This window comes from Tyto alba, unplaced genomic scaffold (assembly GCF_018691265.1).
Source record: "Tyto alba isolate M040663 unplaced genomic scaffold, T.alba_DEE_v4.0 Super-Scaffold_46, whole genome shotgun sequence".
Classification (NCBI taxonomy): Eukaryota; Metazoa; Chordata; class Aves; order Strigiformes; family Tytonidae; genus Tyto; species Tyto alba.
The window spans coordinates 8024074-8041190 of NW_024881322.1; the positions used below are offsets into that span (position 1 = coordinate 8024074).

A 17117-nucleotide genomic window follows, 5' to 3' on the forward strand; every position below is an offset into this window, starting at 1 on the left:
GGGCTAAACCGCAGAGCTGGTTTGTGCCGGTTGTGAGGTGATCTTTTGCTGATACACACTTATTTAAGGGAAGGAAAGGGGGGGCCCTCTTTTGAATAGGAAACAGAGGCAGAGCAAAACAAGCAATGTCTCTTGTCTCGTGCAAGCATAATACCAAATTTGGTTAATATCCCATTTCAGCTGCAACTGAGCAGGTGGTCGATTCGCACTCCTGCCCAAAATCATCCCCACCTACACAACCCCTGAAACCAGGGGAGCACCTCACAACCCTCACACTCTTCAGCTGCAAGACCAAACCGCATTTCCAAACCACCGAGAACACACCAACAGCCACAGGCTCCGTATCTTCCACAGTCCTGGGCAGAGACACACGGAAAGAAGGATTCAGTCTCTCCACAGAACACGACTGGAAACACCAACGCCGGTGTTTTGCCAATTGACGGGCTTAACACAAAGGACACAGACACCAAGCTAAAGAAATAGGCTTATTTTACTTTAGTTTAAAATAGCAGAAAGAATAAGCATGGTAATGCACCTAGACATTACTATTTAAAGCTAGCTGCAGTGATTAAGAAAGATCCATCACCAATTGCCCTCATACTTTACCATCATCCAGATCCATGCATCAGCTGGGGAGCCCCGTCACAGCGAAAGGTCGGAGAGGCTTTCCCGGCAATTGGGAAGTCCTACGCAGTGTGTCCGCTCGTAGGTGAGGTCTGCGTCTGTGCTGTGAGAGGGTCCAGGTTTTATAGAGTTTAACAAACAAGTCTAAACAAAACGCACAGGAGATATCTGGTAGATTGATATGGCTCACTCAGGCGTGTCCGGATCTGGCCAGGATCCGGCCATGCCCGAGGAGTTTCTGTTTTTCTTTACATTTGGGATTTATAGTTACTTCCTATTGTTTACTTATAGTTCCCAGGGATTGTTCCCAGGGTTACGTTTTCATGCTGATAAGATACGGGTTGCTTCAGTCTGCTGATAAGATGCTGACTGCTGGTCGGGGAATTCACTCAGAAGTGAACTTTGGTTTGAGGCCTATTGTTTGGGCCCCTTTTTGTTTCAGCCGGCAGCTTTGAAACGGCCTGACAGTTTAGGAGTAGCGCTCGGGGATATTAGAAATGCCCCTCGCCAACCGCTGCGGCCGGCCCAGCTCCGCCAGCTGGCCCCGGCTCCTCCCAGGGCACCAAGGAAGCCCCCCGCGCCACCCTGGCTGGGCACAAAGGCCTCGCAGCCCTGCGCCCACCAGACCCCAAGGAGTCGCGAGACACAGCTCCCGCTCTGCCCGGCACGGCCACGCCGGCGCCACAAAATAGGAGCTGCTGGGTGGCCCTAGAGCCATCGCCAGCCTGCGGCCAGCGGCCACGGGGCGCGCCAGGAGCCTTCCCAAGGAGGACGAGCAAGGCCAGGGCGAGCGAGCCCAAAGCCTTTGGCGCAAAGAGCGGGCGCCAAAAAGGGTGTCCCTGGGCGGTCTTGTGTCCCGGCAGGAGCCGGGGCCGCCCCTACAGTCTCCCCTGGCGGTCTTCCGTCCCGGCAGGAGCCGGGGCCGCCCCTAGTCTCCCCTGCGGTCTCCCATCCCGGTTGGAACCGGGGCCGCTCCTGCTTAGCTTCCCCGGGGGGCCTGTTAAGGGGAGGGTAGCTGCACCGTGGCCCCCGCCAGCTCCGCCCCCCAGCACCGCCTTTAGCTCCGCCTCCTTTCCCGCTCCACCAGCTCCACAAAGGCTCCTGACAACAGGCCGGGCCGCACACTCGCCCTCGCCAAACCCAGCCCGAGCAAAGCCCTCGCACACTCGCCACACCCACCGGGGACCCTGCCACAGCACCTTCCCGGCCTCTCGGCTCCCAGCGCACCACCACGCCTGCCACCCCCCGACCACTGCCCCGGGCACCTTCGGGGCCACCCGCGCCCCAGGCTCACCCTTCACCTTCCCTCGGCACATCGCGCGGGAAAAGGAAGGCATTTTTTCCCACGGCCCGCCCCTGGGCACCTCGTGCTGCTGCGTGGCTTCCTCAGCGTCCGTCCGACCGACAAGGGGGCGCCTGCTTTCATCGCCGGAAATCCCGCGGGCACCCTCTCCAGTCCGAAGACGCTCACTCGATTCTTCGGACCGGCCTCCCGTCAAGGGACACGAGCCCCTCTGCTAACCGCGCCTCACTTTCTCGCATGGCTACAAGCTTTTCCCACCGGGAAAGCTGTGATTTACGGATGAAAGACTTCACAACAAAGGGTTGTAAAGCAGGTATGTTTATTCGGCGCCGGGCACGTGGGGGATGGCTCCGCCACAACAAGCATGCGCGCCCCCCTGCCCTGCTAGTCTTGCTTCTATGTTACAAAGCGTTGCATATTCACTGAGACGCCTATGCATATTCATAACCCTATTCCCGCCTACCCTCGCTTCTTATTATAATTAGGTCTCCTCCTCCTTGCGGCTGCGCAGGGAGTTCCTTTGGTCCTGGGCGGGGGTCGTGAAGAGCTGGGCAGTGGTCGTGGGAGGAAGTATCTCCTCTTCCTCACTGCTTAACTTTTCATCCTGAATTCCTGCGCAGTCTCTGTCGCCTCCTGGACCTGGGCTAAACCGCAGAGCTGGTTTGTGCCGGTTGTGAGGTGATCTTTTGCTGATACACACTTATTTAAGGGAAGGAAAGGGGGGGCCCTCTTTTGAATAGGAAACAGAGGCAGAGCAAAACAAGCAATGTCTCTTGTCTCGTGCAAGCATAATACCAAATTTGGTTAATATCCCATTTCAGCTGCAACTGAGCAGGTGGTCGATTCGCACTCCTGCCCAAAATCATCCCCACCTACACAACCCCTGAAACCAGGGGAGCACCTCACAACCCTCACACTCTTCAGCTGCAAGACCAAACCGCATTTCCAAACCACCGAGAACACACCAACAGCCACAGGCTCCGTATCTTCCACAGTCCTGGGCAGAGACACACGGAAAGAAGGATTCAGTCTCTCCACAGAACACGGCTGAAAACACCAACGCCTGTGTTTTGCCAATTGACGGGCTTAACACAAAGGACACAGACACCAAGCTAAAGAAATAGGCTTATTTTACTTTAGTTTAAAACAGCAGAAAGAATAAGCATGGTAATGCACCTAGACATTACTATTTAAAGCTAGCTGTAGTGATTAAGAAAGATCCATCACCAATTGCCCTCATACTTTACCATCATCCAGATCCGTGCATCAGCTGGGGAGCCCCGTCACAGCGAAGGGTCGGAGAGGCTTTCCCGGCAATTGGGAAGTCCTACGCAGTGCGTCCGCTCGTAGGTGAGGTCTGCGTCTGTGCTGTGAGAGGGTCCAGGTTTTATAGAGTTTAACAAACAAGTCTAAACAAAACGCACAGGAGATATCTGGTAGATTGATATGGCTCACTCAGGCGTGTCCGGATCTGGCCAGGATCCGGCCATGCGCGAGGAGTTTCTGTTTTTCTTTACATTTGGGATTTATAGTTACTTCCTATTGTTTACTTATAGTTCCCAGGGATTGTTCCCAGGGTTACGTTTTCATGCTGATAATATACGGGTTGCTTCAGTCTGCTGATAAGATGCTGATTGCTGGTCGGGGAATTCACTCAGAAGTGAACTTTGGTTTGAGGCCTATTGTTTGGGCCCCTTTTTGTTTCAGCCGGCAGCTTTGAAACGGCCTGACAGTTTAGGAGTAGCGCTCGGGGATATTAGAAATGCCCCTCGCCAACCGCTGCGGCCGGCCCAGCTCCGCCAGCTGGCCCCGGCTCCTCCCAGGGCACCAAGGAAGCCCCCCGCGCCACCCTGGCTGGGCACAAAGGCCTCGCAGCCCTGCGCCCACCAGACCCCAAGGAGTCGCGAGACACAGCTCCCTGCTCTGCCCGGCACGGCCACGCCGGCGCCACAAAATAGGAGCTGCTGGGTGGCCCTAGAGCCATCGCCAGCCTGCGGCCAGCGGCCACGGGGCGCGCCAGGAGCCTTCCCAAGGAGGACGAGCAAGGCCAGGGCGAGCGAGCCCAAAGCCTTTGCCGCAAAGAGCGGGCGCCAAAAAGGGTGTCCCTGGGCGGTCTTGTGTCCCGGCAGGAGCCGGGGCCGCCCCTACAGTCTCCCCTGGCGGTCTTCCGTCCCGGCAGGAGCCGGGGCCGCCCCTAGTCTCCCCTGCGGTCTCCCATCCCGGTTGGAACCGGGGCCGCTCCTGCTTAGCTTCCCCAGGGGGCCTGTTAAGGGGAGGGTAGCTGCACCGTGGCCCCCGCCAGCTCCGCCCCCCAGCACCGCCTTTAGCTCCGCCTCCTTTCCCGCTCCACCAGCTCCACAAAGGCTCCTGACAACAGGCCGGGCCGCACACTCGCCCTCGCCAAACCCAGCCCGAGCAAAGCCCTCGCACACTCGCCACACCCACCGGGGACCCTGCCACAGCACCTTCCCGGCCTCTCGGCTCCCAGCGCACCACCACGCCTGCCACCCCCCGACCACTGCCCCGGGCACCTTCGGGGCCACCCGCGCCCCAGGCTCACCCTTCACCTTCCCTCGGCACATCGCGCGGGAAAAGGAAGGCATTTTTTCCCACGGCCCGCCCCTGGGCACCTCGTGCTGCTGCGTGGCTTCCTCAGCGTCCGTCCGACCGACAAGGGGGCGCCTGCTTTCATCGCCGGAAATCCCGCGGGCACCCTCTCCAATCCGAAGACGCTCACTCGATTCTTCGGACCGGCCTCCCGTCAAGGGACACGAGCCCCTCTGCTAACCGTGCCTCACCTCTCAGCATGGCTACAAGCTTTTCCCACCGGGAAAGCTGTGATTTACGGATGAAAGACTTCACAACAAAGGGTTGTAAAGCAGGTATGTTTATTCGGCGCCGGGCACGTGGGGGATGGCTCCGCCACAACAAGCATGCGCGCCCCCCTGCCCTGCTAGTCTTGCTTCTATGTTACAAAGCGTTGCATATTCATGAGACGCCTATGCATATTCATAACCTATTCCCGCCTACCCTCGCTTCTTATTATAATTAGGTCTCCTCCTCCTTGCGGCTGCGCAGGGAGTTCCTTTGGTCCTGGGCGGGGGTCGTGAAGAGCTGGGCAGTGGTCGTGGGAGGAAGTATCTCCTCTTCCTCACTGCTTAACTTTTCATCCTGAATTCCTGCGCAGTCTCTGTCGCCTCCTGGAGCTGGGCTAAACCGCAGAGCTGGTTTGTGCCGGTTGTGAGGTGATCTTTTGCTGATACACACTTATTTAAGGGAAGGAAAGGGGGGGCCCTCTTTTGAATAGGAAACAGAGGCAGAGCAAAACAGGCAATGTCTCTTGTCTCGTGCAAGCATAATACCAAATTTGGTTAATATCCCATTTCAGCTGCAACTGAGCAGGTGGTCGATTCGCACTCCTGCCCAAAATCATCCCCACCTACACAACCCCTGAAACCAGGGGAGCACCTCACAACCCTCACACTCTTCAGCTGCAAGACCAAACCTGCATTTCCAAACCACCGAGAACACACCAACAGCCACAGGCTCCGTATCTTCCACAGTCCTGGGCAGAGACACACGGAAAGAAGGATTCAGTCTCTCCACAGAACACGACTGGAAAACACCAACGCCGGCAGCTTTGAAACGGCCTGACAGTTTAGGAGTAGCGCTCGGGGATATTAGAAATGCCCCTCGCCAACCGCTGCGGCCGGCCCAGCTCCGCCAGCTGGCCCCGGCTCCTCCCAGGGCACCAAGGAAGCCCCCCGCGCCACCCTGGCTGGGCACAAAGGCCTCGCAGCCCTGCGCCCACCAGACCCCAAGGAGTCGCGAGACACAGCTCCCGCTCTGCCCGGCACGGCCACGCCGGCGCCACAAAATAGGAGCTGCTGGGTGGCCCTAGAGCCATCGCCAGCCTGCGGCCAGCGGCCACGGGGCGCGCCAGGAGCCTTCCCAAGGAGGACGACCAAGGCCAGGGCGAGCGAGCCCAAAGCCTTTGCCGCAAAGAGCGGGCGCCAAAAAGGGTGTCCCTGGGCGGTCTTGTGTCCCGGCAGGAGCCGGGGCCGCCCCTACAGTCTCCCCTGGCGGTCTTCCGTCCCGGCAGGAGCCGGGGCCGCCCCTAGTCTCCCCTGCGGTCTCCCATCCCGGTTGGAACCGGGGCCGCTCCTGCTTAGCTTCCCCAGGGGGCCTGTTAAGGGGAGGGTAGCTGCACCGTGGCCCCCGCCAGCTCCGCCCCCCAGCACCGCCTTTAGCTCCGCCTCCTTTCCCGCTCCACCAGCTCCACAAAGGCTCCTGACAACAGGCCGGGCCGCACACTCGCCCTCGCCAAACCCAGCCCGAGCAAAGCCCTCGCACACTCGCCACACCCACCGGGGACCCTGCCACAGCACCTTCCCGGCCTCTCGGCTCCCAGCGCACCACCACGCCTGCCACCCCCCGACCACTGCCCCGGGCACCTTCGGGGCCACCCGCGCCCCAGGCTCACCCTTCACCTTCCCTCGGCACATCGCGCGGGAAAAGGAAGGCATTTTTTCCCACGGCCCGCCCCTGGGCACCTCGTGCTGCTGCGTGGCTTCCTCAGCGTCCGTCCGACCGACAAGGGGGCGCCTGCTTTCATCGCCGGAAATCCCGCGGGCACCCTCTCCAATCCGAAGACGCTCACTCGATTCTTCGGACCGGCCTCCCGTCAAGGGACACGAGCCCCTCTGCTAACCGCGCCTCACCTCTCAGCATGGCTACAAGCTTTTCCCACCGGGAAAGCTGTGATTTACGGATGAAAGACTTCACAACAAAGGGTTGTAAAGCAGGTATGTTTATTCGGCGCCGGGCACGTGGGGGATGGCTCCGCCACAACAAGCATGCGCGCCCCCCTGCCCTGCTAGTCTTGCTTCTATGTTACAAAGCGTTGCATATTCACGAGACGCCTATGCATATTCATAACCTATTCCCGCCTACCCTCGCTTCTTATTATAATTAGGTCTCCTCCTCCTTGCGGCTGCGCAGGGAGTTCCTTTGGTCCTGGGCGGGGGTCGTGAAGAGCTGGGCAGTGGTCGTGGGAGGAAGTATCTCCTCTTCCTCACTGCTTAACTTTTCATCCTGAATTCCTGCGCAGTCTCTGTCGCCTCCTGGAGCTGGGCTAAACCGCAGAGCTGGTTTGTGCCGGTTGTGAGGTGATCTTTTGCTGATACACACTTATTTAAGGGAAGGAAAGGGGGGGCCCTCTTTTGAATAGGAAACAGAGGCAGAGCAAAACAGGCAATGTCTCTTGTCTCGTGCAAGCATAATACCAAATTTGGTTAATATCCCATTTCAGCTGCAACTGAGCAGGTGGTCGATTCGCACTCCTGCCCAAAATCATCCCCACCTACACAACCCCTGAAACCAGGGGAGCACCTCACAACCCTCACACTCTTCAGCTGCAAGACCAAACCGCATTTCCAAACCACCGAGAACACACCAACAGCCACAGGCTCCGTATCTTCCACAGTCCTGGGCAGAGACACACGGAAAGAAGGATTCAGTCTCTCCACAGAACACGACTGGAAACACCAACGCCGGTGTTTTGCCAATTGACGGGCTTAACACAAAGGACACAGACACCAAGCTAAAGAAATAGGCTTATTTTACTTTATTTTAAAATAGCAGAAAGAATAAGCATGGTAATGCACCTAGGCATTACTATTTAAAGCTAGCTGTAGTGATTAAGAAAGATCCATCACCAACTGCCCTCATACTTTACCATCATCCAGATCCGTGCATCAGCTGGGGAGCCCCGTCACAGCGAAAGGTCGGAGAGGCTTTCCCGGCAATTGGGAAGTCCCACGCAGTGCGTCCGCTCGTAGGTGAGGTCTGCGTCTGTGCTGTGAGAGGGTCCAGGTTTTATAGAGTTTAACAAACAAGTCTAAACAAAACGCACAGGAGATATCTGGTAGATTGATATGGCTCACTCAGGCGTGTCCGGATCTGGCCAGGATCCGGCCATGCCCGAGGAGTTTCTGTTTTTCTTTACATTTGGGATTTATAGTTACTTCCTATTGTTTACTTATAGTTCCCAGGGATTGTTCCCAGGGTTACGTTTTCATGCTGATAAGATACGGGTTGCTTCAGTCTGCTGATAAGATGCTGATTGCTGGTCGGGGAACTCACTCAGAAGTGAACTTTGGTTTGAGGCCTATTGTTTGGGCCCCTTTTTGTTTCAGCCGGCAGCTTTGAAAGGGCCTGACAGTTTAGGAGTAGCGCTCGGGGATATTAGAAATGCCCCTCGCCAACCGCTGCGGCCGGCCCAGCTCCGCCAGCTGGCCCCGGCTCCTGCCAGGGCACCAAGGAAGCCCCCCGCGCCACCCTGGCTGGGCACAAAGGCCTCGCAGCCCTGCGCCCACCAGACCCCAAGGAGTCGCGAGACACAGCTCCCGCTCTGCCCGGCACGGCCACGCCGGCGCCACAAAATAGGAGCTGCTGGGTGGCCCTAGAGCCATCGCCAGCCTGCGGCCAGCGGCCACGGGGCGCGCCAGGAGCCTTCCCAAGGAGGACGACCAAGGCCAGGGCGAGCGAGCCCAAAGCCTTTGCCGCAAAGAGCGGGCGCCAAAAAGGGTGTCCCTGGGCGGTCTTGTGTCCCGGCAGGAGCCGGGGCCGCCCCTACAGTCTCCCCTGGCGGTCTTCCGTCCCGGCAGGAGCCGGGGCCGCCCCTAGTCTCCCCTGCGGTCTCCCATCCCGGTTGGAACCGGGGCCGCTCCTGCTTAGCTTCCCCGGGGGGCCTGTTAAGGGGAGGGTAGCTGCACCGTGGCCCCCGCCAGCTCCGCCCCCCAGCACCGCCTTTAGCTCCGCCTCCTTTCCCGCTCCACCAGCTCCACAAAGGCTCCTGACAACAGGCCGGGCCGCACACTCGCCCTCGCCAAACCCAGCCCGAGCAAAGCCCTCGCACACTCGCCACACCCACCGGGGACCCTGCCACAGCACCTTCCCGGCCTCTCGGCTCCCAGCGCACCACCACGCCTGCCACCCCCCGACCACTGCCCCGGGCACCTTCGGGGCCACCCGCGCCCCAGGCTCACCCTTCACCTTCCCTCGGCACATCGCGCGGGAAAAGGAAGGCATTTTTTCCCACGGCCCGCCCCTGGGCACCTCGTGCTGCTGCGTGGCTTCCTCAGCGTCCGTCCGACCGACAAGGGGGCGCCTGCTTTCATCGCCGGAAATCCCGCGGGCACCCTCTCCAATCCGAAGACGCTCACTCGATTCTTCGGACCGGCCTCCCGTCAAGGGACACGAGCCCCTCTGCTAACCGCGCCTCACCTCTCAGGCATGGCTACAAGCTTTTCCCACCGGGAAAGCTGTGATTTACGGATGAAAGACTTCACAACAAAGGGTTGTAAAGCAGGTATGTTTATTCGGCGCCGGGCACGTGGGGGATGGCTCCGCCACAACAAGCATGCGCGCCCCCCTGCCCTGCTAGTCTTGCTTCTATGTTACAAAGCGTTGCATATTCACGAGACGCCTATGCATATTCATAACCTATTCCCGCCTACCCTCGCTTCTTATTATAATTAGGTCTCCTCCTCCTTGCGGCTGCGCAGGGAGTTCCTTTGGTCCTGGGCGGGGGTCGTGAAGAGCTGGGCAGTGGTCGTGGGAGGAAGTATCTCCTCTTCCTCACTGCTTAACTTTTCATCCTGAATTCCTGCGCAGTCTCTGTCGCCTCCTGGACCTGGGCTAAACCGCAGAGCTGGTTTGTGCCGGTTGTGAGGTGATCTTTTGCTGATACACACTTATTTAAGGGAAGGAAAGGGGGGGCCCTCTTTTGAATAGGAAACAGAGGCAGAGCAAAACAGGCAATGTCTCTTGTCTCGTGCAAGCATAATACCAAATTTGGTTAATATCCCATTTCAGCTGCAACTGAGCAGGTGGTCGATTCGCACTCCTGCCCAAAATCATCCCCACCTACACAACCCCTGAAACCAGGGGAGCACCTCACAACCCTCACACTCTTCAGCTGCAAGACCAAACCGCATTTCCAAACCACCGAGAACACACCAACAGCCACAGGCTCCGTATCTTCCACAGTCCTGGGCAGAGACACACGGAAAGAAGGATTCAGTCTCTCCACAGAACACGACTGGAAACACCAACGCCGGCAGCTTTGAAACGGCCTGACAGTTTAGGAGTAGCGCTCGGGGATATTAGAAATGCCCCTCGCCAACCGCTGCGGCCGGCCCAGCTCCGCCAGCTGGCCCCGGCTCCTGCCAGGGCACCAAGGAAGCCCCCCGCGCCACCCTGGCTGGGCACAAAGGCCTCGCAGCCCTGCGCCCACCAGACCCCAAGGAGTCGCGAGACACAGCTCCCGCTCTGCCCGGCACGGCCACGCCGGCGCCACAAAATAGGAGCTGCTGGGTGGCCCTAGAGCCATCGCCAGCCTGCGGCCAGCGGCCACGGGGCGCGCCAGGAGCCTTCCCAAGGAGGACGACCAAGGCCAGGGCGAGCGAGCCCAAAGCCTTTGCCGCAAAGAGCGGGCGCCAAAAAGGGTGTCCCTGGGCGGTCTTGTGTCCCGGCAGGAGCCGGGGCCGCCCCTACAGTCTCCCCTGGCGGTCTTCCGTCCCGGCAGGAGCCGGGGCCGCCCCTAGTCTCCCCTGCGGTCTCCCATCCCGGTTGGAACCGGGGCCGCTCCTGCTTAGCTTCCCCAGGGGGCCTGTTAAGGGGAGGGTAGCTGCACCGTGGCCCCCGCCAGCTCCGCCCCCCAGCACCGCCTTTAGCTCCGCCTCCTTTCCCGCTCCACCAGCTCCACAAAGGCTCCTGACAACAGGCCGGGCCGCACACTCGCCCTCGCCAAACCCAGCCCGAGCAAAGCCCTCGCACACTCGCCACACCCACCGGGGACCCTGCCACAGCACCTTCCCGGCCTCTCGGCTCCCAGCGCACCACCACGCCTGCCACCCCCCGACCACTGCCCCGGGCACCTTCGGGGCCACCCGCGCCCCAGGCTCACCCTTCACCTTCCCTCGGCACATCGCGCGGGAAAAGGAAGGCATTTTTTCCCACGGCCCGCCCCTGGGCACCTCGTGCTGCTGCGTGGCTTCCTCAGCGTCCGTCCGACCGACAAGGGGGCGCCTGCTTTCATCGCCGGAAATCCCGCGGGCACCCTCTCCAATCCGAAGACGCTCACTCGATTCTTCGGACCGGCCTCCCGTCAAGGGACACGAGCCCCTCTGCTAACCGCGCCTCACCTCTCAGCATGGCTACAAGCTTTTCCCACCGGGAAAGCTGTGATTTACGGATGAAAGACTTCACAACAAAGGGTTGTAAAGCAGGTATGTTTATTCGGCGCCGGGCACGTGGGGGATGGCTCCGCCACAACAAGCATGCGCGCCCCCCTGCCCTGCTAGTCTTGCTTCTATGTTACAAAGCGTTGCATATTCACGAGACGCCTATGCATATTCATAACCTATTCCCGCCTACCCTCGCTTCTTATTATAATTAGGTCTCCTCCTCCTTGCGGCTGCGCAGGGAGTTCCTTTGGTCCTGGGCGGGGGTCGTGAAGAGCTGGGCAGTGGTCGTGGGAGGAAGTATCTCCTCTTCCTCACTGCTTAACTTTTCATCCTGAATTCCTGCGCAGTCTCTGTCGCCTCCTGGACCTGGGCTAAACCGCAGAGCTGGTTTGTGCCGGTTGTGAGGTGATCTTTTGCTGATACACACTTATTTAAGGGAAGGAAAGGGGGGGCCCTCTTTTGAATAGGAAACAGAGGCAGAGCAAAACAGGCAATGTCTCTTGTCTCGTGCAAGCATAATACCAAATTTGGTTAATATCCCATTTCAGCTGCAACTGAGCAGGTGGTCGATTCGCACTCCTGCCCAAAATCATCCCCACCTACACAACCCCTGAAACCAGGGGAGCACCTCACAACCCTCACACTCTTCAGCTGCAAGACCAAACCGCATTTCCAAACCACCGAGAACACACCAACAGCCACAGGCTCCGTATCTTCCACAGTCCTGGGCAGAGACACACGGAAAGAAGGATTCAGTCTCTCCACAGAACACGACTGGAAACACCAACGCCGGTGTTTTGCCAATTGACGGGCTTAACACAAAGGACACAGACACCAAGCTAAAGAAATAGGCTTATTTTACTTTATTTTAAAATAGCAGAAAGAATAAGCATGGTAATGCACCTAGGCATTACTATTTAAAGCTAGCTGTAGTGATTAAGAAAGATCCATCACCAACTGCCCTCATACTTTACCATCATCCAGATCCGTGCATCAGCTGGGGAGCCCCGTCACAGCGAAAGGTCGGAGAGGCTTTCCCGGCAATTGGGAAGTCCTACGCAGTGCGTCCGCTCGTAGGTGAGGTCTGCGTCTGTGCTGTGAGAGGGTCCAGGTTTTATAGAGTTTAACAAACAAGTCTAAACAAAACGCACAGGAGATATCTGGTAGATTGATATGGCTCACTCAGGCGTGTCCGGATCTGGCCAGGATCCGGCCATGCCCGAGGAGTTTCTGTTTTTCTTTACATTTGGGATTTATAGTTACTTCCTATTGTTTACTTATAGTTCCCAGGGATTGTTCCCAGGGTTACGTTTTCATGCTGATAAGATACGGGTTGCTTCAGTCTGCTGATAAGATGCTGATTGCTGGTCGGGGAACTCACTCAGAAGTGAACTTTGGTTTGAGGCCTATTGTTTGGGCCCCTTTTTGTTTCAGACGGCAGCTTTGAAAGGGCCTGACAGTTTAGGAGTAGCGCTCGGGGATATTAGAAATGCCCCTCGCCAACCGCTGCGGCCGGCCCAGCTCCGCCAGCTGGCCCCGGCTCCTCCCAGGGCACCAAGGAAGCCCCCCGCGCCACCCTGGCTGGGCACAAAGGCCTCGCAGCCCTGCGCCCACCAGACCCCAAGGAGTCGCGAGACACAGCTCCCGCTCTGCCCGGCACGGCCACGCCGGCGCCACAAAATAGGAGCTGCTGGGTGGCCCTAGAGCCATCGCCAGCCTGCGGCCAGCGGCCACGGGGCGCGCCAGGAGCCTTCCCAAGGAGGACGAGCAAGGCCAGGGCGAGCGAGCCCAAAGCCTTTGCCGCAAAGAGCGGGCGCCAAAAAGGGTGTCCCTGGGCGGTCTTGTGTCCCGGCAGGAGCCGGGGCCGCCCCTACAGTCTCCCCTGGCGGTCTTCCGTCCCGGCAGGAGCCGGGGCCGCCCCTAGTCTCCCCTGCGGTCTCCCATCCCGGTTGGAACCGGGGCCGCTCCTGCTTAGCTTCCCCGGGGGGCCTGTTAAGGGGAGGGTAGCTGCACCGTGGCCCCCGCCAGCTCCGCCCCCCAGCACCGCCTTTAGCTCCGCCTCCTTTCCCGCTCCACCAGCTCCACAAAGGCTCCTGACAACAGGCCGGGCCGCACACTCGCCCTCGCCAAACCCAGCCCGAGCAAAGCCCTCGCACACTCGCCACACCCACCGGGGACCCTGCCACAGCACCTTCCCGGCCTCTCGGCTCCCAGCGCACCACCACGCCTGCCACCCCCCGACCACTGCCCCGGGCACCTTCGGGGCCACCCGCGCCCCAGGCTCACCCTTCACCTTCCCTCGGCACATCGCGCGGGAAAAGGAAGGCATTTTTTCCCACGGCCCGCCCCTGGGCACCTCGTGCTGCTGCGTGGCTTCCTCAGCGTCCGTCCGACCGACAAGGGGGCGCCTGCTTTCATCGCCGGAAATCCCGCGGGCACCCTCTCCAATCCGAAGACGCTCACTCGATTCTTCGGACCGGCCTCCCGTCAAGGGACACGAGCCCCTCTGCTAACCGCGCCTCACCTCTCAGCATGGCTACAAGCTTTTCCCACCGGGAAAGCTGTGATTTACGGATGAAAGACTTCACAACAAAGGGTTGTAAAGCAGGTATGTTTATTCGGCGCCGGGCACGTGGGGGATGGCTCCGCCACAACAAGCATGCGCGCCCCCCTGCCCTGCTAGTCTTGCTTCTATGTTACAAAGCGTTGCATATTCACGAGACGCCTATGCATATTCATAACCTATTCCCGCCTACCCTCGCTTCTTATTATAATTAGGTCTCCTCCTCCTTGCGGCTGCGCAGGGAGTTCCTTTGGTCCTGGGCGGGGGTCGTGAAGAGCTGGGCAGTGGTCGTGGGAGGAAGTATCTCCTCTTCCTCACTGCTTAACTTTTCATCCTGAATTCCTGCGCAGTCTCTGTCGCCTCCTGGACCTGGGCTAAACCGCAGAGCTGGTTTGTGCCGGTTGTGAGGTGATCTTTTGCTGATACACACTTATTTAAGGGAAGGAAAGGGGGGGCCCTCTTTTGAATAGGAAACAGAGGCAGAGCAAAACAGGCAATGTCTCTTGTCTCGTGCAAGCATAATACCAAATTTGGTTAATATCCCATTTCAGCTGCAACTGAGCAGGTGGTCGATTCGCACTCCTGCCCAAAATGATCCCCACCTACACAACCCCTGAAACCAGGGGAGCACCTCACAACCCTCACACTCTTCAGCTGCAAGACCAAACCGCATTTCCAAACCACCGAGAACACACCAACAGCCACAGGCTCCGTATCTTCCACAGTCCTGGGCAGAGACACACGGAAAGAAGGATTCAGTCTCTCCACAGAACACGACTGGAAACACCAACGCCGGCAGCTTTGAAACGGCCTGACAGTTTAGGAGTAGCGCTCGGGGATATTAGAAATGCCCCTCGCCAACCGCTGCGGCCGGCCCAGCTCCGCCAGCTGGCCCCGGCTCCTGCCAGGGCACCAAGGAAGCCCCCCGCGCCACCCTGGCTGGGCACAAAGGCCTCGCAGCCCTGCGCCCACCAGACCCCAAGGAGTCGCGAGACACAGCTCCCGCTCTGCCCGGCACGGCCACGCCGGCGCCACAAAATAGGAGCTGCTGGGTGGCCCTAGAGCCATCGCCAGCCTGCGGCCAGCGGCCACGGGGCGCGCCAGGAGCCTTCCCAAGGAGGACGACCAAGGCCAGGGCGAGCGAGCCCAAAGCCTTTGCCGCAAAGAGCGGGCGCCAAAAAGGGTGTCCCTGGGCGGTCTTGTGTCCCGGCAGGAGCCGGGGCCGCCCCTACAGTCTCCCCTGGCGGTCTTCCGTCCCGGCAGGAGCCGGGGCCGCCCCTAGTCTCCCCTGCGGTCTCCCATCCCGGTTGGAACCGGGGCCGCTCCTGCTTAGCTTCCCCGGGGGGCCTGTTAAGGGGAGGGTAGCTGCACCGTGGCCCCCGCCAGCTCCGCCCCCCAGCACCGCCTTTAGCTCCGCCTCCTTTCCCGCTCCACCAGCTCCACAAAGGCTCCTGACAACAGGCCGGGCCGCACACTCGCCCTCGCCAAACCCAGCCCGAGCAAAGCCCTCGCACACTCGCCACACCCACCGGGGACCCTGCCACAGCACCTTCCCGGCCTCTCGGCTCCCAGCGCACCACCACGCCTGCCACCCCCCGACCACTGCCCCGGGCACCTTCGGGGCCACCCGCGCCCCAGGCTCACCCTTCACCTTCCCTCGGCACATCGCGCGGGAAAAGGAAGGCATTTTTTCCCACGGCCCGCCCCTGGGCACCTCGTGCTGCTGCGTGGCTTCCTCAGCGTCCGTCCGACCGACAAGGGGGCGCCTGCTTTCATCGCCGGAAATCCCGCGGGCACCCTCTCCAATCCGAAGACGCTCACTCGATTCTTCGGACCGGCCTCCCGTCAAGGGACACGAGCCCCTCTGCTAACCGCGCCTCACCTCTCAGCATGGCTACAAGCTTTTCCCACCGGGAAAGCTGTGATTTACGGATGAAAGACTTCACAACAAAGGGTTGTAAAGCAGGTATGTTTATTCGGCGCCGGGCACGTGGGGGATGGCTCCGCCACAACAAGCATGCGCGCCCCCCTGCCCTGCTAGTCTTGCTTCTATGTTACAAAGCGTTGCATATTCACGAGACGCCTATGCATATTCATAACCTATTCCCGCCTACCCTCGCTTCTTATTATAATTAGGTCTCCTCCTCCTTGCGGCTGCGCAGGGAGTTCCTTTGGTCCTGGGCGGGGGTCGTGAAGAGCTGGGCAGTGGTCGTGGGAGGAAGTATCTCCTCTTCCTCACTGCTTAACTTTTCATCCTGAATTCCTGCGCAGTCTCTGTCGCCTCCTGGACCTGGGCTAAACCGCAGAGCTGGTTTGTGCCGGTTGTGAGGTGATCTTTTGCTGATACACACTTATTTAAGGGAAGGAAAGGGGGGGCCCTCTTTTGAATAGGAAACAGAGGCAGAGCAAAACAGGCAATGTCTCTTGTCTCGTGCAAGCATAATACCAAATTTGGTTAATATCCCATTTCAGCTGCAACTGAGCAGGTGGTCGATTCGCACTCCTGCCCAAAATCATCCCCACCTACACAACCCCTGAAACCAGGGGAGCACCTCACAACCCTCACACTCTTCAGCTGCAAGACCAAACCGCATTTCCAAACCACCGAGAACACACCAACAGCCACAGGCTCCGTATCTTCCACAGTCCTGGGCAGAGACACACGGAAAGAAGGATTCAGTCTCTCCACAGAACACGACTGGAAACACCAACGCCGGCAGCTTTGAAACGGCCTGACAGTTTAGGAGTAGCGCTCGGGGATATTAGAAATGCCCCTCGCCAACCGCTGCGGCCGGCCCAGCTCCGCCAGCTGGCCCCGGCTCCTGCCAGGGCACCAAGGAAGCCCCCCGCGCCACCCTGGCTGGGCACAAAGGCCTCGCAGCCCTGCGCCCACCAGACCCCAAGGAGTCGCGAGACACAGCTCCCGCTCTGCCCGGCACGGCCACGCCGGCGCCACAAAATAGGAGCTGCTGGGTGGCCCTAGAGCCATCGCCAGCCTGCGGCCAGCGGCCACGGGGCGCGCCAGGAGCCTTCCCAAGGAGGACGACCAAGGCCAGGGCGAGCGAGCCCAAAGCCTTTGCCGCAAAGAGCGGGCGCCAAAAAGGGTGTCCCTGGGCGGTCTTGTGTCCCGGCAGGAGCCGGGGCCGCCCCTACAGTCTCCCCTGGCGGTCTTCCGTCCCGGCAGGAGCCGGGGCCGCCCCTAGTCTCCCCTGCGGTCTCCCATCCCGGTTGGAACCGGGGCCGCTCCTGCTTAGCTTCCCCGGGGGGCCTGTTAAGGGGAGGGTAGCTGCACCGTGGCCCCCGCCAGCTCCGCCCCCCAGCACCGCCTTTAGCTCCGCCTCCTTTCCCGCTCCACCAGCTCCACAAAGGCTCCTGA

The 17117-nt window shown here is 59.7% G+C and overlaps 2 protein-coding genes across 2 annotated transcripts; both read left to right on the top strand.

Moving 5' to 3' along the window:
• The first annotated feature begins 8044 nt into the window (after positions 1–8044).
• Positions 8045–12042, top strand: LOC122154750 (nascent polypeptide-associated complex subunit alpha, muscle-specific form-like). Its single transcript, XM_042806297.1, has 3 exons — positions 8045–8101; positions 10100–11220; positions 11727–12042. The coding sequence occupies exons 1-2, from the start codon at positions 8045–8047 to the stop codon at positions 11123–11125; spliced, it is 1083 nt and encodes a 360-aa protein (XP_042662231.1). The 3' UTR covers positions 11126–11220; positions 11727–12042.
• A 490-nt stretch (positions 12043–12532) lies between these two features.
• Positions 12533–15774, top strand: LOC122154751 (nascent polypeptide-associated complex subunit alpha, muscle-specific form-like). Its single transcript, XM_042806298.1, has 3 exons — positions 12533–12565; positions 12666–13786; positions 14293–15774. The coding sequence occupies exons 1-2, from the start codon at positions 12533–12535 to the stop codon at positions 13689–13691; spliced, it is 1059 nt and encodes a 352-aa protein (XP_042662232.1). The 3' UTR covers positions 13692–13786; positions 14293–15774.
• Positions 15775–17117: the final 1343 nt, after the last annotated feature.

Bases quoted from the DNA above. Each gene is read 5' to 3' on its own strand.
- LOC122154750 (XM_042806297.1), top strand. From the start codon at position 8,045: ATGCTGATTGCTGGTCGGGGAACTCACTCAGAAGTGAACTTTGGTTTG. The intron at 8,102-10,099 runs GTTTGGGCCCCT...CGGGGATATTAG, and splicing joins ACTTTGGTTTGAGGCCTATT to AAATGCCCCTCGCCAACCGC.
- LOC122154751 (XM_042806298.1), top strand. From the start codon at position 12,533: ATGCTGATTGCTGGTCGGGGAACTCACTCAGAA. The intron at 12,566-12,665 runs GTGAACTTTGGT...CGGGGATATTAG, and splicing joins GTCGGGGAACTCACTCAGAA to AAATGCCCCTCGCCAACCGC.